Raw genomic sequence first — 26,835 nt, 5'->3', positions numbered from 1 at the left:
ATGTCTCGAGGGTCACTTTGTTGAAGACGAACCAGCACTTCATGATTGCGAATTTGAAGGAAATATTTATATTTTAGTCCCGTAGCCTGATTGTTAGCAGTTAGACGTATATATTGCAAGGACAGTAAATCGCGTAGGCGCTAGCCAACTATTGAAAAGAGACTAGCTCCTTCTTGACTAGCTAGCGTTGACGCTGTGGTTAGCATAGCTAGGCTAACAGCTTTAGCTAGCAACAGCTCAAGAAACGTCGACCAATCGACGCATATAATTACGTTTCTCTTAATTTGATATCCTCAAACTACAACACTGACGACCACCGTGCAAGACTCGAAGACCGAGGAGATGGCGAGCTCCGTGGGAAACGTGGCTGACAGCACAGGTAGAGTTCGCGCCAGTTAGCTTCCTTGCTAGCTAACCCCGTTAGCATGACACGAGCCTCTGCTAACATCTTGCAGAACCAGTTTTTACTTTATGCCAGCGTGTAACTAATCCAAATGTTGCGCCATCTTCAATTATAGCATGTCAGTTAGCCAGGTGTGGATATGTAACGATCTGTTGTGTAAATACACAAAATGGATCACCTAGGTACGGTTGAAGTCGGAAGTTTACATACACCTTAGCCAAATACATTTAAACTCAGTTTTTCACAATTCCTGACATTTAATCCTAGTAACAATTCCCTGTCTTAGATCAGTTAGGATCACCACTTTATTTTAAGAATGTGAAGTGTCAGAATAACCCAGTGGGTCGGAAGTTTACATACTCAACTAGTATTTGGTAGCGTTGCCTTTAAATTGTTTAACTTGGGTCAAACGTTTCGGGTAGCCTTCCACAAGCGTCCCACAATAAGTTGGGTGAATTTTGGCCCATTCCTCCTGACAGAGCTGGTGTAACTGAGTCAGGTTTGTAGGCCTCCTTGCTCACACACACTTTTTCAGTTCTGCCCACAACTGTTCTATAGGATTGAGGTCAGGGCTTTGTGATGGCAACTCCAATACCTTGACTTTGTTGTCCTTAAGCCGTTTTGCCACAACTTTGGAAGTATGCTTGGGGTCATTATCCATTTGGAAGACCCATTTGCGACCAAGCTTTAACTTCCTGACTGATGTCTTGATGTTGCTTGAAATATATCCACAATTTTACGATCTTTGCCACATTTGCAGACCATAGTCTGGCTTTTTTTATGGCGGTTTCGGAGCAGTGGCTTCTTCCTTGCTGAGTGGCCTTTCAGGTTATGTCAATATTGGACTTGTTTTACTGTGGATATGGATACTTTTGTACTGGTTTCCTCCAGCATCTTCAACAAGGTTATTTGCTGTTCTGGGATTGATTTGCACTTTTCGCACCAAGTATGTTCATCTCTAGGAGACAGAAAGCGTCTCCTTCCTGAGCTTGACTCCTTCCTGAGCTTGACGGCTGCCTAGTCCCATGGTGTTTATTATTGCGTACTATTGTTTGTACAGATGAACCTTCAGGCGTTTGGAAATTGCTCCCAAGGATGAACCAGACCTGTGGAGGTCTACAATTTTTTTTCTGAGGTCTTGGCTGATTTCTTTTGATTTTCCCATGATGTCAAGCAAAGAGGCACTGAGTTTGAAGGTAGGCCTTGAAATACATCCACAGGTACACCTCCAATTGACTCAAACGATGTCAATTAGCCTATCAGAACCTTCTAAAACCATGACATCATTTTCTGGAATTTTCCAAGATGTTTAAAGGCACAGTCAACTTAGTGTATGTAAACTTCTGACCCACTGGAATTGTGATACAGTGAAATAATCTGTCTGTAAACAATTGTTGGAAAAATTACTTGTCATGCACAAAGTAGATGTCCTAACCGACTTGCCAAAACTGTAGTTTGTTAACAAGACATTTGTGAAGTGGTTGAAAAACTGGTTTTAATGACTCCAACCTAAGTGTATGTAAACTTCCGACTTCAACTGAAGGTAAACCCGCAAGACATGAAGCCCAAAGGATGTTATTGGATTAGCTAGCTTGACCATAATCCCGCAAAACGTCATTTTAGTTTCTTTAGTTAGCTTCCCTAATATTTGACACAATTTAGCTAGCTAATGTAGCTAATTAGTTGATCCTGTGGTCATTGACTGTGATTGTGTTGGGTCTGTAGGCTGTTTAGTTTTCCCTTGACATTTTAGGCATCAATCTAATTTTAGCTAGACTAGCTACTGTTAGCTAGTTAGCAAGATGTTGAGGGGGGGTTGTTTTTGTCCACCAACTAGCGTCCATTTGTAAACAATCACCTTAAATTTCATCCAGCTATGTACTTTGGTCAATTTTTATTTCATCGCACAACATAGCGTTTTTCATAATATTTTGTCAGACAGTTCTAACTTGCTAATGTTAATACTTTTCATGATTACGAAGCTGATGACTAGCTAACGTTAGTTAAAATCCTAATAATGAAAAAAAAAAAATCAGCTCTTGACTGTTATACAGCTAACAGGGCTAATCATTTAGCTAGTTAGATACACTATATACAAAAGTATGTGGACACCCCTTCAAATTAGTGGATTCAGCTATTTTAGCCACACCCATTGAGCACACAGCCATGCGATCTCCATAGACAAACGTTGGCAGTAGAATGGCCTTACTGAAGAGCTTAGTGACTTTCATTGTGGCACTGTCATAGGATGCCACCTTTCCAACAAGGTCGTTTCAAATTTCTGCCCTTCTAGAGCTGCATTGGTCAACTGTAAGTGGAAAGGTCTAGGAGCAACAACGGCTCAACCGCGAAGTGGTAGGCCACACAAGCTCACATAAGGGACCGCTGAAGCGCGTAGAGCTTATAAATCGTCACTATGGATTTCCAAACTGCCTCTGGAAGCAACGTCAGCACAAGAACTGTTAGTCGGGAGCTTCATGAAATGGGTTTCCATGGCTGGATGGTGTAAAGCTCGCTGCCATTGGACTCTGAAGCAGTGGAAATGTGTTCTCTGGAGTGATGAATCACGCTTCACCGTCTGGCAATCCGACTGACAAATCTAGGTTTGACGGATGCCAGGAGAACGCTACCTGCCCCAATGCATAGTGCCAACTGTAAAGTTTGGTGGAGGAGGAATAATGGTCTGGGGCTCTTTTTCATGGTTCGGCTAGGCCCCTTAGTTCCAGTGAAGGGAAATCTTAAAGCTACAGCATACAATTACATTCTAGATGATTCTGTGCTTTCTCCTTTGTGGCAACAGTTTGGGGAAGGCCCTTTCTTTCCTGTTTCAGCATGACAATGCCCCCGTGCACAAAGAGAGGTCCATACAATAATGATTTGTTGAGATCGTTGTGGAAGAACTTGACTGGGTTGCACAGAGCCCTGACCTCAACCCCATTGAACACCTTTGGGATGAATAGGTTGCCGACTGCGAGCCCAACATCAGTGCCCGACCTCACTAATGCTCTTGTGGCTGAATGGAAGCAAGTCCCCGCAGCAATGTTCCAACATCTAGTGGAAAGCCTTCCCAGAAGAGTGGAGGCTGTTATAGCAGCAAAGGGGGGACCAACTCCATATGAATGCCAGTTTGTTTTGGAATAAGATGTTCGACGAGCAGGTGTCCACATACTTTTGGTAATGTAGTGTATCTTTCAAAGAAAGAATACCTGCTGCTAATTTCAAGGGCAGTTGACTTCTTGGCCTATAAAACAGTGAATAACAGTAGCTATCTGACCTATAGCCACACATTTTCTCTAAAACGTGACTCATACCCAGGGATGATTGACAGTTCATCGCGACACAGCAATTTCTATTAAACTATTGATTTGATCTACTTCAACGATGCAATTATTTAGCACCCAAGGGCATTTTTATAAATAGTATGATTTTATGATTTCTCCAATACTTTATCTCATTTATTATTTTGTCTCTGTCCTCATGTTCTTCCATCCCCGCTAACGTGTTGTTTCCCCCTCCTCGGGTTGTTGGGTGTTGGTGCTACAGAACCGACAAAACAACGTATGCTTTCCTTCCAAGGGTTGGCCGAGCTGGCGCACCGGGAGTACCAGTCGGGTGACTTTGAGGCTGCTGAGCGCCACTGTATGCAGCTGTGGAGGCAGGAGCCCGACAACACGGGCGTACTGCTGCTGCTCTCCTCCATCCACTTCCAGTGTCGCAGGCTCGACAGGTGAGGTGGTGGGGGGGGGGGTGTGAAGGACCTGGAGGTCAGAGGTCAGCTCGCACTGCAGTGAGTCAACATGGTGGGCCTGGTCTGGAGAGAATGCTGGGCCCACTGTGACTGGCTGGAACTGCAGAACTCTGGTGCTGCTGTAAACTGGGGCTGCAATAAACTGGCTGCCAACAGCGCATGGTGCTACTACACATCTGTGGTGTTGAGGAGTAAGGAATGGCTGGCTGGGCAGCTGGTCCGTCAGTAATCTCCCTACATCTTCTTCTCATCTCCTCTTTTCCCACTCTAAAATGACGCTTACTGTGGTGGTGGCCGTTTTCTCTTCTCACAGGTGATCCAGGTGTTGGGTTTGATTTGACTGTGTTCTTTCTCGGGTGTTTTGGGTTGTCGCTCTGTCTCTTTGTACAATAAGCAAAAGGAAGTGATTTGTATCATGTGAAATTGGAATGAAACTTAAGTTTAACACACACCCCCCCCCCCCCCCCCCCCCACACACACACACACAACCATTTTAGTCGTCCCACTATCTCACAGCACACAATGCATCAGCTAGTGTGCTAAATGAGATCTCCCATTCACTATAAAGTACCAGTACTGGACCACACACCACCACATTTCTCCAGGCCAGTACAACCTACCAGCCTTGTGACCACCTCCTCCGTCCCTCCAGATCTGCCCACTTCAGCACCTTGGCCATCAAGCAGAATCCCATGCTGGCTGAGGCCTACTCCAACCTGGGCAACGTGTACAAGGAGCGCGGCCAGCTGCAGGAGGCTATAGAGCACTACCGCCACGCCCTGCGGCTGAAACCAGACTTCATCGACGGCTACATCAACCTGGCGGCAGCCCTGGTGGCAGCGGGAGACATGGAGGGGGCCGTCCAGGCCTATGTCTCAGCCCTACAGTACAACCCTGTGAGTGGACCTTGGACCCAGTTCATGTACCTCATCATAAGCCAAGCAGACCAGCACAAAACCCAAAGTTTTGGTGTTCTGCCAAACCGTGACACATTTTACACCCTTAAGCTACCCCCAATCAGATGTCAATTCTAGTATTGTCCTACTCAAGACATTTGATGATCCCTTTGTAGATATCAAATAATGTGATGTGTTAGTCAGTCTAGTAGTCCGGTTCTGGTTTGGAGCTCTAATCTGTGTCTCCTTTTTGTTTCCTGTCCCTCAGGATCTGTACTGTGTGCGCAGCGACCTGGGGAACTTGCTCAAAGCCCTCGGGCGTTTGGAAGAGGCTAAGGTATGTCCCAGGGGCTTGACACTGGCACAGCTTTTTGCTTATCTTTTGTTTGTTTTAAAATATACTTTGATTTCTTTGTAAAATGTTTTGTCAGTTCTATCCCCCCGCCCCCTTTGAGCCCGATGGCCAAAGTTGCCCCCCTTTTTTTTCTCCCCACTATTCAGTCATTCACTTCAGTGTGATTTGTCTCTATCTCAGATGCCATCTGAGGCCCTGGGAAGGCCCCCCCTCCACTACACCCTGGCTCTGGGCAGATTCCCCCTCCCTCTTAAGAGGCTAATAATGTTGAAGGGGGAAAACATTCTATAGACCCCCAACCCATTAAACCCTCCTTTTTTTCTGGAAGTTACTTTTCAGACCGCTTTATACTTTTGCCTTTGAGCCTCGCTAGAATAGAGGCATCACCATTCTCTCTCCACTCCCTACACCATGCTTCCTCTCACAATGCTCTTCTCTCTGACCTCTCAACCTCGGGTCAGCCCCTCTCCCCTCACAGGAAGAAAGGCTGGGCTTTTCAAATTGTTAGCAATAATTATGGTTCTGATATGGATTTTTTTTATAAACTCATAAAATGTTCAAAACAAAGGTGGTTTTGGAGGGATAATGCTGGCTCGGTCTTGGAAGGATAAATGAACTGATGAAGTTAGTTTAATCTCTGCAATGCAAAAGATAAGATGGCCTCTAACCAAACCACATTACTCCAATTATTTAACAACAAATCGACAACTCCACCACTCAATCCAGTTTTCCCACTACCCCCTACCCATGCAGATTTGCTAGTCTTGTATCTTGTCCTCTGACCCCTTTATTCCGTCTTTATTTACCTCCTCTAAGCCATGCATACATTGGCCCTTTTTAACGATATCTCTGTCCATCTCCCTGATACGATATCTATACCTTCCCTGGGTTGGGTGAAAGCTGGAACTGTGGAGTTGACATCTTGCTAGGTGACCTGGTGCCAGGCCATCTTATTTGGTGCCAGAAGGGGGAGGAGCTCCAGGGAGCTGCCAGGCCAGCCCCCGTGCACTGTGGCTCCTCCCCCCGCGCGCTCGCTAGGCCCGGTGGAGTGTGCGCGCTAAGAGCTGCCTTCCTGACACCCCAGCTACGCCCTAATCAGAGGCTCGACACGACCCCACAGTGCTCTCAAAATCCAAGCCTAGGTCTACTCACCCCATCTGATCAGAAACAGCCGATGCTGCCGCTAAGGCCAACTGGGCCCTACTGGTTATCTTATCTGACTGTCCCTGCTGTCTTCGAGTGGGTGAATAGAATAGTCAGGGTATGAAAACGTGGTACAGTCCTTTCACACACACCCCTCCTTACAAGAGCCTGTAGTACGGTCCGATGCTGCGTCAGGCAGACAGCTCACAATCTGCACTCCGCCGCCCGCGTTCAGTTGGCTGGGTTAGAGAGAAACATGCACGCGCAGCAACCAGCGTTGACCTCTTTATTTCAGAGCTACCTATGGAGGCTTCTAGATACCCAATCATTACACACCACGGCTTTTCTTCTCACTCCCCATTGGCCAGGATTCAAGCACAACAGGACAAAGAAAAAGCATTAAAAAAAGAACCTTTTTGGAAAAAGAGGTTGAAGAAGAGTATGCTATGACATATTATTTCCAAAGAAATGTGATCAGTTCATTTGATGAAGATCAAGCTAGTTATCCTCCCTCCTTTCTCCTAGCTTGGCCATACTATAATATTATAATATTAGTGATTTGATAAAACACATTATCAAAGCCTTTCTTCCCTCCTCCCAACCCCCCCCCCCCTCACCCCCCCGTACATCCGTTTTTTGTATTGGAAAATCAAATGAACATTCATTGCATGAGTGTAAACAGAGCAGGTTGTCTTCATTTTGTTGTGCTTTTCTTTTTCTTTTTTTTTTGGGACGTTTTATTTCATTTACATATGAGAGGGAAAAAAATAATGTCTTGTTTGCTAACTTTTACTAACGCTGTTGTTTTTATTTTGTCTCTTGGTTTTTTTTTCCACGACTGATGATGTTATTTAGAAGGTTGTTTCAGGTGGGTGATGATGTTACTCCTGCTACCGTACCCTAGGTGCCCTGGCTGAAACACGGATCACTAGGGCAGCATCAGTCCTCAACCGCCTGCTGCTGAGGCTGCCGCCCGCCCCTCTGACAAAGTCCAAACAATATGGTAACGGGTTTGTAACTGCCAGCAAAAGAAAAACCATGAACTACTACTACTACGTCATGCCTCTGTCTTGTGGCTTCCTCTGAAGAGCAGAGAAACAAAACAAGAAAAGTAAAAACAAAACAAACAAAACAAAAAGAGAAGTACAGTAAGCATTCCTTTAAATACCTTCAATTACCATGACAACAACGGGCAAAACGTATATCAGTAAATTCAAAAAACATACCAAACATGGAAGCAATTAGCGGGGGAAATATTAAATAAAGAAAAAGTAAGAAACCTCTAACTTTTACATGTTGGTTGCATTTTTTTCCTGTTGATTTAGTTTTTTTTCCTTCTTGGTTTTGGAGTTGCAGCGTTCTGCCGATGATGCAGACTGTGCGCTGTGAGTGTGCAGTAACGCAGGGGCTGCGCAGCGAACAAACCTTCCAAGGCCAAAAAAGCATCAGGCTCAAGCAAGCTTCCCCGCCCCCATCCCCCCCCCCCCGGCCTGCTGGGTACAGACCCCCTCCTCCCCCCGACGCCCTCTGTCAGCCTGGCACCCAGCGTACCCCCAGCCTCCAACAGGACACCATTGACTACTTTATTTACACATTGCCCTGCGGAACAGCCCCTGGGCTCTGGTGTTAGATCAACTCTCCTATTCTCTCTCTCCTCCTCTTAGGGCGTCAGACACTTGGCAGTCTTGATGCCCCTTAACTTCAAACTCCCCTTCTCTATATTCCCCCTCTTATCTAACCAGCCGCTTGGCTGTGGTCTCCACGACCTCTAACCCCAAACCCCCGTCCTCTGCCGCCCGTTGGTCCTGAAAGGCATTGTGGGGTACAGAGTGTGGCAGTCTGGGTAAAGCAGGGTGTCTCCCGGGACTCTGGGTCTGTAGCCGGTCCGCAAACCCGGCCGGGGTCAGCGAGCGAGCGCAGCGGCGGCAAACAACGACCTCTTGTTGCTAAGCAGCAGCAGGGTCGGCGGCGTGACTGTGGTTGTAGCCAAACACACACCTAGGACACGCCCGCCCACGTAGCTTTGTGTGCGCACGCATTACAGGGACCTCCACGTGCACGCAGCACCCGCCATTCAAGGTTGTGAGATACCGCTAGTTAATATAGTCCGCTATCAAACATAAAGTTAACGGTTGTTTTTATAATAAATTTGAATATCATTTAGGTATTTTTCCTTCACACAAAACAGCTTATCTGCTGTACATTTTTAATAACAAAACAGAAGAAAAGTCTAGTCGTTTCGGTTCCTCGTGTTGTGAGAAAGAGGTCATGATGATAACTGCAGAATGTCGGTCTGCGTGTGGGTGCTGGTTGGATCTGCGCAGCGTAGGAATAAGCAAGGAAGCTTAGCGCCGCAGATTTCAGCGCAGGCGAGCCCATGCTGCACACTCACTTTTTGCTTTAGTTGAGAACGGTCGCTAATTCTGTTTCCTCTACCCCTTTTTTGTTTTTCTTCCTGTTTTCTTCAAATCTTATTTTATTTTACTTCCTCTCCTCCTACCTCCTCTGCCACTACTCTTCCTCTCCTCTGCCACTACTCTTCCTCTCCTCTGCCACTACTCTTCCTCTCCTCTGCCACTACTCTTCCTCTCCTCTGCCACTACTCTTCCTCTCCTCTGCCACTACTCTTCCTCTCCTCCTACCTCTTCTCTGCCACTACTCTTCCTCTGCTCCTACCTCCTCTGGTTTTGATTGTTAACCCATTGAAGGCGTGTTACCTGAAGGCTATTGAGACTCAGCCCAACTTTGCGGTGGCTTGGAGCAACCTGGGTTGTGTGTTCAACGCCCAGGGAGAGATATGGTTGGCCATACACCACTTTGAGAAGGTAAGACTTTTCTACACAGCTGGTGATGTAAATACAAAGGACAAACCAGGATAGTCTAGTGTGACTGACTAATGATTTCATGTCTGGGCTGAAACATTTGATAATTCACACACAATACTATTAATGTCTTTGAGACCTTTTTAAGCACAGTCCTAGTAGAGTAGTGGGTGTACTGTGGACCGTTCACTGGTGTAAGGGGGATTTTCAGGTGAACAAACGAGAGCAGTCGTGGATATAGTCAATCATAAATCAATTTGGTTTAATTCAAGTTGCAACAAGAGCAGAGAAAAAGTTTAACTTGGTCTTCGCCGAGAAGGCCCTTATTACTCAGCACCAGAAAGCCAAGACCTTGTCGGCTGCTAGCTACAGAATCAGTGTTCCACAGAATACAACAAAAATCAGTGTCCTTGGACCTACAGTCTGGCAATCCCTATCAACAGATATGAGTAACATCCAGCATCACATCTAGTGACCCACCTGTGGCAGAAATGAGTGTCACAAATCTTCAAATCATGTGAATTACTTAATGGGAAAACATATATAAATATGCTAAGCATTGTGTTAAGTACTCAACTGAATATGAGCTTTATTAATCTTAAATATTCCCCATTACAACTGGTGTTTGGAGGAGTTGTTTAACATTGTATGGATTTATGGGTATTTGTCAGGCTGTGACTCTGGATCCCAACTTCCTGGATGCCTACATCAACTTGGGCAACGTTCTGAAAGAGGCTCGCATCTTTGACAGGTCAGTGACTGTTCCCATGGTGTAACCAGTTAAACATGAAGACACTCCCTCGTTCAGGCATTCATAATCCTAATCATCCTTATTTCACCTGGTGAGTCGTAGGCTAATAATAGGGATTATGTTCCAAATGGCACCCTATTCCCTATGTAGTGCACTACTTTTGAACAGGGCCCATGGGGCTCCAGTCAGAATTGTGCACTGTATAGGGAATAGGGTGCCGTGATGCTGACCTTCTAGGCAGAGTTGCAAAGAAAAAGTCCAGTGTCTGTGTTCTTTTGCCCATCTTAATCTTTTATTTTTATTGGCCAGTCTGAGATATGGCTTTTTCTTTGCAACTCTGCCTAGAAGGTCAGCATCCGGGAGTCGCCTCTTCACTGTTGACGTTGAGACTGGTGGTTTGCGGGTACTATTTAATGAAGCTGCCAGTTGAGGACCTGTGAGGCGTCTGTTTCTCAAACTAGACACTCTAATGTATTTGTCCTCTTGCTCAGTTTTGCACCGGGGCCTCCCACTCCTCTTTCTATTCTGGTTAGAGCCAGTTTGCGCTATTCTGTGAAGGGAGTAGTACACAGCGTTGTACAAGATCTTCAGTTTCTTGGCAATTTCTCGCATGGAATAAAAGACATTTTACCAAGACAAATATGATTATTCATGTTCTGAATCGTTCAGTGTGGTCTTTCTCTAACATCATTTTCGTACATTGTAGAATAATAGTGAAGACATCAAAACTAAGAAATAACACATATGGAGTCATGTAGTAAACAAAAAAGTGTTAAACAAATCAAAATATGTTATATTTGAGATTCTTCAAATAGCCACCCTTTGCCTTGACAGCTTTGCACACTCTTGGCATTCTCTCAACCAGTTTCAGAAATACTATCAGATCCCCAAATGGGCAAATTTAATGGCAGAGTGTGCAAAGGCCAGGAGGAGGAGGGTCGGGGGACAGGTTTTTATTCTTCTGGTTAGGCTATCTTGATCTCTGGCTCCCTCTTGAGTCCCTTCACCTTAATCTCTCCAGGATCCCTCCCCTATTGCCTCTGTAACGTTGGCGTTTCCTCTTGGGTAGGCCGAAAAATTTGTTCAAGTTGTCAGTTGTAAGAAAATGATAGCGGATACATTTTGAGAAAATAAAGTAAAAATAAACAACAAAATAATAGTACCGCCCTTTGCTCTCCTCTGCAGATCACTAGTACCGCTCCATGTATCTCCATGCAGAGCAGTGGTGGGCTACCTCAGAGTCCTCAGCCTTTAGTAGTTAGTAGTATTTTACTTATTGCTAGTAGTTTAACCACCCTTCTCTCTTCCAACCATTTCAGAGCGGTGGCTGGCTACCTGCGCGCCCTCAGCCTGAGCCCCAACCACGCCGTCGTCCACGGCAACCTGGCGTGCGTCTACTACGAGCAGGGTCTTATCGACCTGGCCATCGACACGTACCGCCGCGCCATCGAGCTACAGCCCCACTTCCCCGACGCCTACTGTAACCTGGCCAACGCACTCAAGGAGAAGGGCAATGTAAGGAAGAACACGGTGTGTGTGTGTCCCAGCAGTGAGAGAATACTATGTTATTCTGCATCCCTACTGCCAGTGTGAAAGGCATGGCGGTCCCAGCAGGCCGCAGCAGTTGTCTCTGTGCCCTGTGCATGCCATTCCTTCCTTGACCCAATTTAGGAGATGATGATGATGGGGGGGGGGGGGGTGTCTCTGTGTAGCTGTTGTCTCTGTTGGGGTCTCCCTTTCTCTTGGCCCTCTCTGGGGCTTGGTGTCTGTCTGTACAAAACATTTGAGTGTTTCTGTCTGTGTGGGGTGTCTGTATCTGTCCTTGTGTATCTGGCCATGTGTGTCTCTGGTTTAAACCTGTGTGGTTTAACCCCGTCTCTCCCAGGTATCCGAGGCTGAGGAGTGTTACAACACGGCCCTGCGTCTGTGTCCCACCCACGCCGACTCTCTCAACAACCTGGCCAACATCAAGAGGGAACAGGGCAACATCGAGGACGCCGTCCAGCTCTACAGGAAAGCCCTGGAGGTGAGATGGATAACCACACCAAGGACAACTATATGGCAGTGTCCTGTTGTAATATGAATTCTAACCTGTAGGGTGTCCACTCACTCTGCCCAGAGTAGGTGAAAACGTGCTTTGGTGATGAAATTTCACCTCCTTATGTTATAAAATACATTTTACCAAGACAAATATGATTATTCATGTGCTGAATCGTTCAGTGTTAATAATATAATAATAATAATAATATGCCATTTAGCAGACGCTTTTCTCCAAAGCGACTTACAGTCATGCGTGCATACTTTTTTGTGTATGGGTGGTCCCGGGGATCGAACCCACTACCTTGGCGTTACAAGCGACGTGCTCTACCAGCTCAGCTACAGAGGACCACTACCACTTAACATATCATTTTCATACATTGTAGAATAATAGTGAAGACATCAAAACTAAGAAATAACACATGGAATCATGTAGTAACCAAAAAAGTGTTAAACAAATCAAAATATATTTTATTTTAGATTCTTCAAAGTAGCCACCCTTTGCCTTGATGACAGCTTTGCACACTTTTGGCATTCTCTCAACCAGCTTCACCTGGGATGTTTTTCCAACAGTCTTGAAAGAGTTCCCACATATATATATATATATTATGATTTGTTTAACACTTTTTTTTTGGTTACTACATGATTCCATATGTGTTATTTCATAGTTTTGATGTCTTCACTATTATTCTACAATGTAGAAAATAGTAAAAAATAAAGAAAAACCCTTGAATGAGTAGGTGTCCAAACTTTTGATTGTTATTGTATATCCAAAAAGTTGTATTTCTTAACGTAATACCTCCGATAATATGCACTGAGCTCTGACAGAGCGGTGCCGATTTTACATTTTGTGGTCGTCGTCTTCGAAGTTGTTTCCGCTGGGTTTTTTTTTTAGTCATTTAGCAGACGCTCTTATCCAGAGCGACTTACAGTTAGTGAGTGCATACATTTAGCATGACACGAGCTGAATTAAATGTAAAAGGCTTTGAAAATAAAAAGATTGGTATATGCTCAGTGCTCCGTTGACATTTCACATCATACGCTTGTTTTTGTGAGAAATCTTAGAAAAAGAACAAGAATTTAGCATTTAATATGAAACACATATACTAAAATATGAAAATACTACATGTCTCAAAATCGATATCACCTCTATTGATTGTATGTCCTGCGGATTGGAGAAGATGCCGAGTTCAACGGTGAGCCATCAGGTAGCCTTAATTCTACACATAATCCAGCCTAACTGACGCCATGCAATTTTCCAGATTCTTATTTTATTACAACCTTTTCTCTGGTCTCCATTGATTTAGTCGTCCTGATTCTGGCCATCCTACAAGGGTGAACACTGATTCTGGCCATCCTACAAGGGTGAACACTGATTCTGGCCATCCTACAAGGGTGAACACTGATTCTGGCCATCCTACAAGGGTGAAAACTCCAATAACTTTTGAACAGAGTTTTCATAGAGGATTATCTACACAATTAACATCCTATTTTACCCAGTGGTCAGATTATGCGTTTTTGATTGGACACCCTATAACCTGTGTGTGTGGTTGGTGTTTGCAGCGGCCCACTCTAACCTGGCCAGTGTCCTGTTGTAACATGTATTCTAACCTGTGGTTGTGTTGTCGTCTTCAGGTGTTTCCAGAGTTTGCAGCGGCCCACTCTAACCTGGCCAGTGTTCTGCAGCAGCAGGGGAAACTCCAGGAGGCCCTCATGCACTACAAGGAGGCCATCAGGTTCGCAGACAGACGCCTCTCTCAGTCTCGCCCTCTCTTTCATCTCTCAATCAGTGGTGGTTTGACAATCCACAGAGACACACCTTTTTAGGGATGGTGTTTCAAGGTACTACATCTAGTGGATAAGATTTGCATCCTACTGAATTGTTTGTGTGTGTCTGTAGAATCAGCCCCACGTTTGCTGATGCCTACTCGAACATGGGCAACACTCTGAAGGAGATGCAGGATGTCCAGGGAGCGTTACAGTGTTACACCAGAGCCATCCAGATCAACCCTGCCTTTGCTGATGCTCACTCTAACCTGGCCTCCATACACAAGGTGACTTTCATCTGCCACGTCTGTCATAACCCCGACTCCTATCAGACATGCAGTGAAGCCGATTTGGGATTGGCATTACTCCTCCTTTGTCACTGATATTCCGCAGGGCCAAATTTACCTATGGTCTGCAATTTTGTTTTGTAATTCATGGAAATATTAAAATGCATGTATTTATAAAGGAAGTTGTTTTATGATTCCATTATTGTAATGATATGTCCCCTCCCCTCAGGACTCTGGTAACATCCCAGAAGCCATTGCTTCTTACCGTACAGCCCTGAAACTGAAGCCTGACTTCCCTGATGCCTACTGCAACCTGGCACACTGCCTGCAGGTACACACACTCTCACACACACTGCTGAACACACACACACTGCTGAAAACAGGAAGAAAAACACACTAGTCTCCCGTGTCAAGTTACTGCAGATACACTTAAAGGCCAAATCCTGATTTGAGACTCAGCTGTAACTTGAGTATAAATCATGTATTGATGTGAGACATTGCGAAAGAGAGAACACAAGTAAGGCTCAAGAGTTACTGCTCTTGGATTACATGTCTCTGGTTTTACACTTCAGACTGCCTCACAAACTTCTGTCACACAAACACACACACTCTCCTCACCACTTACACAGCGGTCTCTCCTCTCTCCAGATTGTGTGTGACTGGACGGACTATGATGAGCGTATGAAGAAGCTGGTGAGCATCGTGGCTGACCAGTTGGATAAAAACCGTCTGCCCTCGGTGCACCCCCACCACAGCATGTTATACCCCCTCTCTCACGGCTTCCGCAAGGCCATCGCTGAGAGGCACGGCAACCTCTGTCTGGACAAGGTACAGGCCCTCATCGAAGCAAGTACAGTATTGAACTTTTATTCAGGTGAAGGCTGGGCTGGGATGCTTGTATGGTGAAGGGTGAAGGGTGAACGGTAAGGTGGGATGGCTTGGAAGTTACCCTTCTGGCTCATTTTAAGGAAACTTATTAGGCCTGTAGTCGTTTTTCTAGTTAAAAATAAACAGTAAACACCAGCCTTAGATGGCAGAAGGTGGTTGGGGTGCTTGCTGGGTAAAGAGGGTCTCCTAGATGGGTTAAGATGGGTTAGGTTTGGGCGGTTAGTTGGATGTTAGTTAGGTCAGGTTCAGGATAGTTGTAACTGCGTTATGGACGAGGGATCTGGTTTTAATCTGCCTTGTCTAGTTGGACCACCTGAAAGGAGCTAGGATTATGGTCATTATCTGACAGGCTATGATGTTCCAATGTCCATACTAGAAATCATTCTAAGTAGGATGCTAGTGTACATTTTGGAAGAGAGCCTTGGGCTGTGTCTCAGATGGCATCCTTTTCATTACATAGAGCACTACTTTTGGGTAAAAGTAGTGCACTTTATAGGGAATAGGGTGACATTTGGGACGCAGCCTAGTTTGTCAGTTTACCAGCTGTGACATAGTCTAACGCCCCCCCCAATCCCACCACAGATCAATGCGCTCCACAAGCCGGCCTTTGAGTACCCCAAGGACCTGAAGGCCAGCGCGGGTCGTCTGAGGGTGGGATATGTCAGCTCTGACTTCGGGAACCACCCCACCTCCCACCTCATGCAGTCCATCCCCGGCATGCATAACTCTGAGCAGTTTGAGGTGAGGGTTTCCTACTGTTCTGAATCATTACCACTAGAGATGCTATCAGGAGGACTGGCAACAACCAATGATTTAGAATGAACTGATGTGTTTGCATACCTGGATTTGATTTTCATTTAAACAAATGTTTTATTCTCAATGCGACGTTTTATTCTCAATGCGACGTAACTGAATAAATAATGGATAAATATAAGTGAGGTGTTATAGTGACCTAACAGTACTTGAAATTTGTTTTTAAAATCTTAAATTCGGATATAAAAGCCATACTGGCCGTGCAGCTGTTCTAACGGTTGGTGGTAACATGGTTGGAACATGTCTGGTGGTTGTTCTAACGGTTGGTGGTAACATGGTTGTAACATGTCTGGTGGTTGTTCTAACGGTTGGTGGTAACATGGTTGTAACATGTCTGGTGGTTGTTCTAACGGTTGGTGGTAACATGGTTGTAACATGTCTGGTGGTTGTTCTAACGGTTGGTTGTAACATGTCTGGTGGTTGTTCTAACGGTTGGTTGTAACATGTCTGGTGGTTGTTCTAACGGTTGGTGGTAACATGGTTGTAACATGTCTGGTGGTTGTTCTAACGGTTGGTGGTAACATGGTTGTAACATGTCTGGTGGTTGTTCTAACGGTTGGTGGTAACATGGTTGTAACATGTCTGGTGGTTGTTCTAACGGTTGGTGGTAACATGGTTGGAACATGTCTGGTGGTTCCTCTCCCCAGGTGTTCTGCTATGCCCTGAGCCCAGATGACAACACCAACTTCAGGGTAAAGGTGGTGGCCGAGGCCCATCACTTCACTGACCTGTCACAGGTGAGTTAACGCAGATAGACAACTCAATCAAAAGTACTTTTCTTTGTCCTTTCCTCTGTACTGAAGAACATAGAGCCACTCTCCCTTCCTCCTCCTCCCGTCTCTCTCCTCTGTCAGCTCCCGTGTAACGGTAAGGCAGCAGACAGGATCCATCAGGATGGACTCCACATCCTGGTCAATATGAACGGCTACACCAAAGGAGCCCGCAACGAGCTGTTTGCCCTGCGCCCCGCTCCCATCCAGGTGAGATAATTAGGCTTTATTTGGCCATGTAAGCTATATGGAATTGTTTTAAGGTCATACCAAGGATCATTTTGCTATTTGATTTTGAATTTTAAGACCCCTTGAAGTATGTATATATATTTTTGATTTGGCCTTGCTGCTATTCGCCCATACAAATGCATTGAATAACAGATTCAGTACATGCAACTACAGTCCCCCAAAAAAATTAAAAAGGAAGTTTGGTCTGAAGGGTCTGTCCTATAACTGAGAGATATAAGAAGGATCAGGATGTTTTTTTTTTTTTTTTTTTTACATGTATTTAACCCCTTATTTTTGGCACTAAACAGTCTATATATATATATATATATTACATGACCAAAAGTATGTGGACGCCTGCTCGTCAAACATCTCATTCCAAAATCATGGGCATTAATATGGAGTTGGTCCCCCCTTTGCTGCTATAACAGCCTCCTCTTTTCTGGGAAGCCTTTCCACTAGATGTTGAAACATTGCTTTGGGGACTTGCTACCATTCAGCCACAACCATTAGTGAGGTCGGGCACTAATGTTGGGCGATTACGCCTGGCTCGCAGTCGGCGTTCCAATGCATCCCAAAGGTGTTAGACGGGGTTGAGGTCAGGGCTCTGTGCAGGCCAGTCAAGTTCTTCCACACCAATTTCGACAAACCATATCTGTATGGACCTCGCTTTGTGCATGGGGGATTTGTCATGCTGAAACAGGAAAGGGCCTTCCCCAAACTGTTGCCACAAAGTTATTGTATTAGGCCAATGTTTCACACAGTTGTCAAGTTGGCTGGATGTCCTTTGGGTGTTTGACCATTCTTGATGCACACGGGAAACTGTTGAGTGTGAAAAACCCCAGCAGCGTTGCAGTTCTTGACACACTCAAACCGGTGCGCCTGGCACCTACTACCATACCCCGTTCAAAGGCACTTCAATCTTTTGTCTTGCCCATTCACCCTGTTAATGGCACACATACACAATCCATGTCTCAAGGATTTAAAATCCTTCTTTAACCCGTCTCCTCCCCTTCATCTACACTGATTTGAAGTGGATTTCACCGGTGACATCATTAGGGGATCATAGGCTTCACCTGGTCAGTCTGTCATCGAAAGAGCAGGTGTTTCTAATGATTTGTACTCGGTGTATGCTTTGATTGAAACAAAGTAGTCCTACAAAAAAGGCTAATAGTTTTAACACCATCTGTTTTTTAATTTGCTCACGAAACAGTAATTCAAGAAGCTCTAACTGATTGAGATCAAATGATTGGCAGGCATGCAGTTTGGACGTTTCACCATTTAAAACGTAAAGAATTATAATTCACGATAGACAGTGATGGCCTATTTGGAAATGAGGTATGCTTAACTTGGTGTTTTGAGGGTATAAAAAATATAACATTTTATTGAGACAATATATTTGGGCATAGGCCTACTCTACAATGATATTCAGCAGGCTACATCTGTTGATTGAGAATTTTTCATTTATTTTTCTCCGCGTGCGCTCCCTCACCTAAAAAAAAACAAACAAAAAAAACAATGGCACTACACAACTGCCGGGGTATAATGTCCAAATAAAGTTCACTCTGCCAACTGTTCTCTCCTTCTTCTCAGTGTATGTGGTTGGGCTACCCGGGAACCAGCGGAGCTCCCTTCATGGACTACATCGTGTCAGACAAGGAGACGTCCCCCATCGAGGTGGCGGAGCAGTACTCTGAGAAACTAGCTTACATGCCACACACCTTCTTTATTGGAGACCACGCGAACATGTTCCCCCACCTCAAGGTGAGATTCCTGTTTATCCAGTAACCAATAGTTTGTTGTAGTGTGGCTTGATTGAACCTTATACGGCTAATGTGCAGTGATTGGTTGAAATTGCGAGCCCTCTTGTTCTGCGGTGACGGGTCAGTTTTTTTTTTATGCGATAATATTACGATGATTTGACTTGTGCGGAAGTAGTGCAGTGATTGGTCAAATTTGCAAGCCCTCACATAATATGCAGGGAATAGTTGATTTAGCAAAAATATTTGTAATCTGGGGGAATCCTGGAGGGACTGTTTATTCTCTTGTCATGTTTCACTGTTGAGTCAAAGGTAAAGTTTCAGCATCAAGGATATCACTGACTGCAGTGAATTAAATATAAAGGTGTAGTAATTGGTGTAGCCAAAGTATATCTGCCGATGAGGTCAGTTGAATTTTCTTAACATAACCAAAGGAGTGCCACAAGACTCAATACTAGGCCCTTCACGATTTACATTAATAATGTTGGTTTGTCACTTAATAATAATTGGGACGTACATCTCTATGCGGATGACAGTTATTTATTCCCGTTCCCCTTCAGTGCAGCAGGCCATTAAAACCTCTTAGATGTAAAGTCCCCTGTTTTGGGGACCTGCGTGCTTCTGGTGCTGGTTCCGACTGACAATTTTGCTTATAAATCGATCTGTGGACTCGGTAGATCGAAATGGCTTGCATTGAGCAATAGCCCTGGTTCCCACTGACAGTTTTTTCTGAGCCTGTGATGTAGGATGTGAAATCTGAAACCACTTGAAGCTGGGATGTCCCTCCTACCATTTAATTTGCTCTTCCGTCTGTCCGTTAACTCCTGGCTGAACCCTACATCGCAGCCACAGACAAAGCACATGCCTGCAGTCGTTACATCGTAGCGCATTCATGTAAAATAATTCATTGTTTTTTTGTCATAGACGGACAAGATTAATATGAGATGAACGGCGAGTTCAGGAAGCCAAGTTAGAGCTCTGAGACGTTCACAGCGATGGGGCCAGACGTTTTGATCGAGACCTTTAGAAAATATGCACATTTTCTTTTAACACTAAACAAACAAATATGTACTTCAGTTATAAGGAAGGCAAAATCTTAGTTAGTCATTTTATAATTTGATTATGCTTTATTTAGAAAGCATATACAGTGAGGGAAAAAAGTATTTGATCCCCTGCTGATTTTGTACGTTTGCCCACTGACAAAAACATGATCAGTCTCTAATTTTAATGGTAGGTTTATTTGAACAGTGAGAGACAGAATAACAACAAAAAAATCCAGAAAAACGCATGTCAAAAATGTTATAAATTTATTTGCATTTTAATGAGGGAAATAAGTATTTGACCCCTCTGCAAAACATGACTTAGTACTTGGTGGCAAAACCCTTGTTGGCAATCACAGAGGTCAGACATTTATTGTAGTTGGCCACCAGGTTTGCACACATCTCAGGAGGGATTTTGTCCCCTCGTCTTTGCAGATCTTCTCTAAGTCATTAAGTTTGAGGCTGACGTTTGGCAACTCGAACCTTCAGCTCCCTCCACAGATTTTCTATGGGATTAAGGTCTGGAGACTGGCTAGGCCACTTCAGGACGTTAATGTGCTTCTTGTTGAGCCACTCCTTTGTTGCCTTGGCCGTGTGTTTTGGGTCATTGTCATGCTGGAATACCCATCCACGACCCATTTTCAATGCCCTGGCTGAGGGAAGGAGGTTCTCACCCAAGATTTGACGGTACATGGCCCCGTCCATCGTCCCTTTGATGCGGTGAAGTTGTCCTGTCCCCTTAGCAGAAAAACACCCCCAAAGCATAATGTTTCCACCTCCATGTTTGACGGTGGGGATGGTGTTCTAGGGGTCATAGGCAGCATTCCTCCTCCTCCAAACACGGCGAGTTGAGTTGATGCCAAAGAGCTCGATTTTGGTCTCATCTGACCACAACACTTTCACCCAGTTCTCCTCTGAATCATTCAGATGTTAATTGGCAAACTTCAGAAGGCCCTGTATATGTGCTTTTTTGAGCAGGGGGACCTTGCGGGCGCTGCAGGATTTCAGTCCTTCGCGGCGTAGTGTGTTACCAATTGTTTTCTTGGTGACTATGGTCCCAGCTGCCTGGAGATCATTGACAAGATCCTCCTGTGTAGTTCTGGGCTGATTCCTCACCGTTCTCATGATCATTACAACTCCACGAGGTGAGATCTTGCATGGAGCCCCAGGCCGAGGGAGATTTACAGTTATTTTGTGTTTCTTCCATTTGTGAATAATCGCACCAACTGTTGTCACCTTCTCACCAAGCTGCTTGGCGATGGTCTTGTAGCCCATTCCAGCCTTGTGTAGGTCTACAATCTTGTCCCTGACATCCTTGGAGAGCTCTTTGGTCTTGGCCATGGTGGAGAGTTTGGAATCTGATTGATTGATTGCTTCTGTGGACAGGTGTCTTTTATACAGGTAACAAGCTGAGATTAGGAGCACTCCCTTTAAGAGTGTGCTCCTAATCTCAGCTCATTACCTGTATAAAAGACACCTGGGAGCCAGAAATCTTTCTGATTTGAGAGGGGGTCAAATACTTATTTCCCTCATTAAAATGCAAATCAATTTATAACATTTTTGACATGCGTTTTTCTGGATTTTTGTTGTTGTTATTCTGTCTCTCACTGTTCAAATAAACCTACCATTAAAATTATAGACTGATCATTTCTTTGTCAGTGGGCAAACGTACAAAATCAGCAGGGGATCAAATACTTTTTTCCCTCACTGTAAATCATTTCAAGCCTTATTCATACAGTATTGTTGAGTAGGAAATGCATCATATAAAATATTTCATTTTTATATTTGTACTTGCGCTTGTGTCCTCAAAAGTGACTACACCTCAGCAACTTATAATTATTTTTTATCAGAAACGATCTTATAATGTCTTTCAGCCAGAGGTCTAGTGAGTTTTGGATGAGTTGTCTGTACAGCTGCCTTTTTTCCCCTGTGCTTCCTATTAGTGTTTTCCTCTATCCTCTGGTCTGTGTACACATGCTGCTCTTCCTTCAGAAAAGCATGCATCACAACTTTGTTCATTTTGCACAATTTCTCTTGTTCACTTTCGCTAGTAAATGTTCACACTCACTGAAAATGACATACGGTAGATACTCGCTATGCTTGTATAACTTTGAGCTGGATTTGCCTGCCTTTGCGATAAGTTTATGTTCGTTTTCGCGCGTTAGCATTTAGGTAACAGCTATGTGATTTCGCTATTAGTTTGTGCTAATTCTGTTAGCATTCCGGTAATAGAGGCACAATGGGCTTTTATTTTTTATTTTTTGGCCCCCTTGTGTGCCGTGCCGGTGGTACCGTAAATCCCGAGATGAGAGAAGATCGGTATGACGATATGAAAATACCGCCCAAGCCTAGCGGCTATTTGTATATAAAGCATTTCTCGAGAAACTCCCATACTACCTCACTTCTTAATTGGATATCCAGCCACCATCAGACTCGCTCTCAAGACTGGCTGGTTCTAGAGTTTTCTCAGGTCTCCACAGAGTCTGGGAAGATTGCCTTTTAGTTATTGTGACCCTAGCGCATGGAATGACCTGCAGGCTACTTTGTGGCTTGACTCTTATCTCGAAGGGTCAGTTCGGGACTATGAGGAATGTGGTGAAGGAGAAATGCACTTGTTTTGATTGTGGGTTTCCCCTGGTTACATAAAGCTTAAATAAAAATACTAAACTGACATTCATCTGAAAGAAAAAGGCATTCTTTGATGAATGAAAATAATGCTTTTAAGATCTACAACCCTGACGTGGTTTCTTGGAACGACACTTGACATGCAGTTCACCTCAGTGATCTTGTTTTATTTTCTTCAACAGAAAAAGGCGGTGATTGACTTCAAGTCTAACGGCCACATCTTTGACAACCGCATCGTTCTGAATGGCATTGACCTCAAGGCCTTCCTGGACAGCCTGCCTGACGTAAAGGTGGTCAAGGTGAGACAGTGACATGGGGAATAGCTCTAACCCTTCCTGGACAGCCTGCCTGACGTCAAGGTGAGACAGTGACATGGTGAATAGCCCTAACCCTTCCTGGACAGCCTGCCTGACGTCAAGGTGAGACAGTGACATGGTGAATAGCCCTAACCCTTCCTGGACAGCCTGCCTGACGTCAAGGTGAGACAGTGACATGGGGAATGTCCTGTGACCATATTTCCATTGGACTAGGACCATCAACTATTGGAAAGGTACCCCCATTGTCTGTTCCTTTTGTTTTCTTCAATTTGAACGGTGAAGACCCACCCTTATCCTCCTGAAAAATAAGATGCAAATGATTTGTAAATCACTGACCCCTTCCTTCCTTCCTGTCCAGATGAAGTGTGCCAGTGGGGACAGTGGAGTAGCAGAAACCAACGGGGCTCTGTCCATGCCTGTCATCCCCATGAACACAGCAGCTGAGGCCATCATCAACATGATCAACCAGGGACAGATTCAGGTCACCATCAACGGATTCACCGTCAGCAATGGACTGGCCACCACACAGGTACTGGAGGGGGACACACAGAGGAAATGGATAAGAATGAATACCAGGTTGTTATTTTGCTGGTTGAATGAAGCAGAGATGAACCTGTATGGTTGACCTTTTGATCCCAGCCATGTGACATGACTACAGTCTGTAGTGTTCCATCTCCATGTTTACTGTGTTTTCAGATACTTCCAGTGGAGGAGGTTGTAGCCCTCCAGGTATGGGGCACACAGACTGGCTAGTACTGGAGAAAGACATTGGGTCACTTGCACGTCTACTTTTGAGATTTGACACCTAGGAATATGGTTCCAGTACTGTAGTGAACAGGGATGTATGGGAAACACTGTCATGTGTCACTATGCACTGGCCTCTCCTCTCCTCTGCCCCCTAGATTTCTTCTTCTTCTTTTTTTTTTTTTTTTTTGTCATTTAGCAGACGCTCTTATCCAGAGCGACTTACAGGAGCAATTAGGGTTAAGTGCCTTGCTCAAGGGCACATCGACAGATCTTTCACCTAGTTGGCTCAGGGATTAGAACCAGCGACCTTTCGGTTACTGGCACAACGCTCTTAACCACTAAGCTACCTGCCGCCCCAATCTCTCTCTCTCCTTGCTCTCCTTCCTTCCTCTCCCTCTCTGCTCAGAATACATTTCTCCATCATAACCACCACCTTGTCCTCCATCTCAGATCAACAACAAGGCGGCTACAGGAGAGGAGGTTCCTCGTACCATCGTCGTGACAACCCGCTCCCAGTACGGCCTGCCTGAAGACTCCATCGTCTACTGCAACTTCAACCAGCTCTACAAGATCGACCCCCCCACCCTGCAGATGTGGGCCAATGTAAGCCTCAAGCTAGAAAACACTTTCTCAATGCTCCATGATCCTGTTGTCTTAGATTGTCATGTTTCTTCAGGTATTCCTCCGTTTCCCTGACTCTCAGGGTGAAATGGCACCCTAGTCTCTGTGATAGTGCACTAGCTTTGACCAGGCCCTATGCTCTGGTCAAAAGTAGTGCACTATATAGGGAATATGGGCCTTGGTCAACAGTAGTGCCATTTCAGACACACAGCACCTCTTACTGATCACCTCTCCTGTCTCACCTCTCCCGTCTGTCCTCTCCCGTCTCTCCTGTCTCTCCTCTCCCGTCTCTCCTCTCCTCTCCCGTCTCTCCTCTCCTCTCCCGTCTCTCCTCTCCCGTCTCTCCTCTCCTCTCCCGTCTCTCCTCTCCTGTAGATCCTGAAGCGTGTTCCCAACAGTGTCCTGTGGTTGCTGCGTTTCCCTGCAGTGGGCGAGCCCAACATCCAGCAGTACGCCCAGAACTTCGGCCTGCCCGCCTCCCGCATCATCTTCTCTCCGGTGGCGCCCAAGGAGGAGCACGTGAGACGGGGCCAGCTGGCCGACGTGTGTCTGGACACGCCACTCTGTAACGGACACACCACCGGCATGGATGTCCTCTGGGCCGGGACACCCATGGTTACCATGCCAGGTGAGACGGTGTATGATCGTAGGACAGAGACGTTTCCTTCTGAAGTGTGCACTTGTTCACTACTCTCCACAAATTAGAATGCGTTGGATTGGTGTTGGAATGGGCTAGGAGGAGTTTCTATATCTCAGTCGTTTCCTTTCTAATCCATGAAGGGAAGGGAACAAATGCACAGTACGGAGATAATTGGGTTGCACTCTGTGGGTGGTGTAGTAACGGTGGTGTGGGTGGGTGGTGTAGTAATGGTGGTGTGGGTGGGTGGTGTAGTAACGGTGGTGTAGTAACGGTGGTGTGGGTGGGTGCTGTAGTAACGGTGGTGTGGGTGAACAACAGGTCGGTCTTTTAAATGTCACGTGTGCCCGTACAGGTGAGACCCTGGCGTCACGCGTGGCAGCCTCTCAGCTGCAGTGTCTGGGCTGTCCAGAGCTCATCGCCCACACCAGACAGGAGTATGAGGACGTGGCCGTCAAACTGGGCTCTGACATGGAATAGTAAGATCCTCTGAGTAACACACACTCCAGCTAGCGCTCTCGCTCTCTCTCTCTCTCTCTCTCTCTCTCTCTCTCTCTCTCTCTCTCTCTCTCTCTCTCTCTCTCTCTCTCTCCTGTCTTTTCTTACACTCATCCTCTTCTCACCATTGCTGTAATTGACCCCCTCTCCTCCCCCAGTCTGAAGATGATCCGGTCCCGTGTGTGGAAGCAGCGTATCTGCAGCCCTCTGTTCAACACCAAGCAGTACACTACGGATCTGGAGAAGCTCTACCTGCAGATGTGGGAGCGCCACGCCAGCGGAGGCAAGCCAGACCACCTGGTCAAACTGCAGCCCATCGAGAGCAGCGAGAGCGCCTGAAGAACCAGAGTGCGTCCCAAATGGCACCCTATTCAGTACACTGCTTATGACCAGGGCCTAAAGAGAGTGTGGACAAAAGTAATGCACTACAAAAAGGAATAGGGTGCTATATGAGACGCAGCCCCCGACCAGACGTCCCATCGATCGATGCACCCCACCCTGACCTCTAACCTCACCCCTGTCCAACTCCAGCCCCTCCAGAGCAGTAGAAGCACCTGGACTTGAACTCTGACCCCCACTCGCCCTTAACCCACCACTCTGCCCCTCCTGCCCAAAGCCTAGCACCTATCTGCTCCTCTTCAACCCTGCTTCCCTCTTCCCTCCCCTGTGACTTGGACTCTTGTCTGTTGTAGAGCCTGCAGGTGTGTCTTCATCCCCCCCCCTCCCTCCTTCACTCCTAGTCATCATATCCCATCTTACCTGTTTCCCTGAGCCAGACTGAGCCAGAACCACTCAGCTCTTCACCTGAGACTCTTCCCCCAAACCACAGCATCCACACAGGGTAGGAGAGGAGAAGGAACAACCCCCCATCCTTCCCTCCATCCAGCGCCTGGAAGAGACTCCCTGTGGCTTTTTCTCTTCTCTCTGTGTGTGTGTATATGGGACTCTTTACACAAGCCTGCATCAATGTCCCAAGCCTGCATCAATGTCCCAAGCCTGCCTCAATGTCCCAAGCCTGCCTCAATGTTTTTCGATCTCCATGTAATAATTGAATCTGGAATAAGAGGTTGATGTAATAAGAGTATATGAAGGGACTGTGTTGCAGTCTGAACATCTAGTAACTCTTGTCTTGAACTAAAAAACGTTGAATCAGCTTAATCATGTTAAAACATTTGTCTTTTGGTTTTTCTCATCTTATGCTATTGGTAACTGCCAGGATAAGAGTAGATAGATGCATATGATTCATATCAGATTTCAGAGAGAAAGATCAGAACTACCTCCCTCCCTCCCCACCACCACCACCACCACCAAATGCCAACTTTTAAGGATTTTGTGTCAATGTAAGAAAACTAAAAAAAACTCTCAATGGCTTTGTCCTGTTGTTCGATATCACGCAGTATGCTTGTTAAGACCAAACCCTATGGATAAATTGGACAGACAGGAGTTTCTTGTTAGTACTACCCATTGGAAAGGCCCTGTATTTCTGTCACCCTTAGTTATGCCCTCTCCCCACGTAATGATTGATTATCACTCAAACCAGGAATGGCCTAGGTAAGTATTTTGTAAGCAAGTTTTTGTTTTGTACTCTTGTCTTTCTGTGAACTGTTTTATTTATGCTCTGTCTGGTATGCTGCAAGGCTCTGACTCAATTTCTGTTGAAATAAAGACAAATATGGCAAACCTCT

At 45.5% G+C, this 26,835-nt stretch overlaps 1 protein-coding gene across 4 annotated transcripts; it reads left to right on the top strand.

Moving 5' to 3' along the window:
* LOC311105319 (UDP-N-acetylglucosamine--peptide N-acetylglucosaminyltransferase 110 kDa subunit) lies at positions 1 to 26,835 on the top strand. Of its 4 annotated transcripts, none has more exons than XM_084147436.1 (22): positions 1 to 379; positions 3,980 to 4,130; positions 4,804 to 5,047; positions 5,316 to 5,384; positions 9,254 to 9,370; positions 10,039 to 10,118; positions 11,438 to 11,633; positions 12,004 to 12,144; positions 13,791 to 13,891; positions 14,056 to 14,209; positions 14,439 to 14,540; positions 14,858 to 15,037; positions 15,680 to 15,838; positions 16,558 to 16,647; positions 16,765 to 16,890; positions 18,499 to 18,669; positions 22,513 to 22,629; positions 23,006 to 23,176; positions 23,845 to 23,997; positions 24,391 to 24,643; positions 25,008 to 25,131; positions 25,309 to 26,835. In XM_084147436.1, exons 1-22 carry the CDS (start codon positions 343 to 345, stop codon positions 25,487 to 25,489), a joined length of 3,117 nt encoding a protein of 1,038 aa, XP_084003562.1. In that variant the 5' UTR covers positions 1 to 342; the 3' UTR covers positions 25,490 to 26,835. The 4 variants fall into 4 exon arrangements, with proteins under 4 accessions (XP_084003562.1, XP_084003561.1, XP_084003560.1 ...); XM_084147435.1 differs by having other exon boundaries at positions 244 to 379; positions 11,438 to 11,648; XM_084147434.1 differs by having other exon boundaries at positions 244 to 379; positions 3,947 to 4,130.

The sequence above is a fragment of the Coregonus lavaretus genome, assembly GCF_964263955.1.
Source record: "Coregonus lavaretus genome assembly, chromosome: 29".
In the NCBI taxonomy this organism is placed as follows: domain Eukaryota; kingdom Metazoa; phylum Chordata; class Actinopteri; order Salmoniformes; family Salmonidae; genus Coregonus; species Coregonus lavaretus.
This window is presented reverse-complemented; position numbering and strand designations above follow the sequence as displayed.

Bases quoted from the DNA above. Each gene is read 5' to 3' on its own strand.
- LOC311105319 (XM_084147433.1), top strand. From the start codon at position 343: ATGGCGAGCTCCGTGGGAAACGTGGCTGACAGCACAG. The intron at 5,385-9,253 runs GTATGTCCCAGG...AACCCATTGAAG, and splicing joins GGCGTTTGGAAGAGGCTAAG to GCGTGTTACCTGAAGGCTAT. The intron at 24,644-25,007 runs GTGAGACGGTGT...GTGCCCGTACAG, and splicing joins ACCCATGGTTACCATGCCAG to GTGAGACCCTGGCGTCACGC.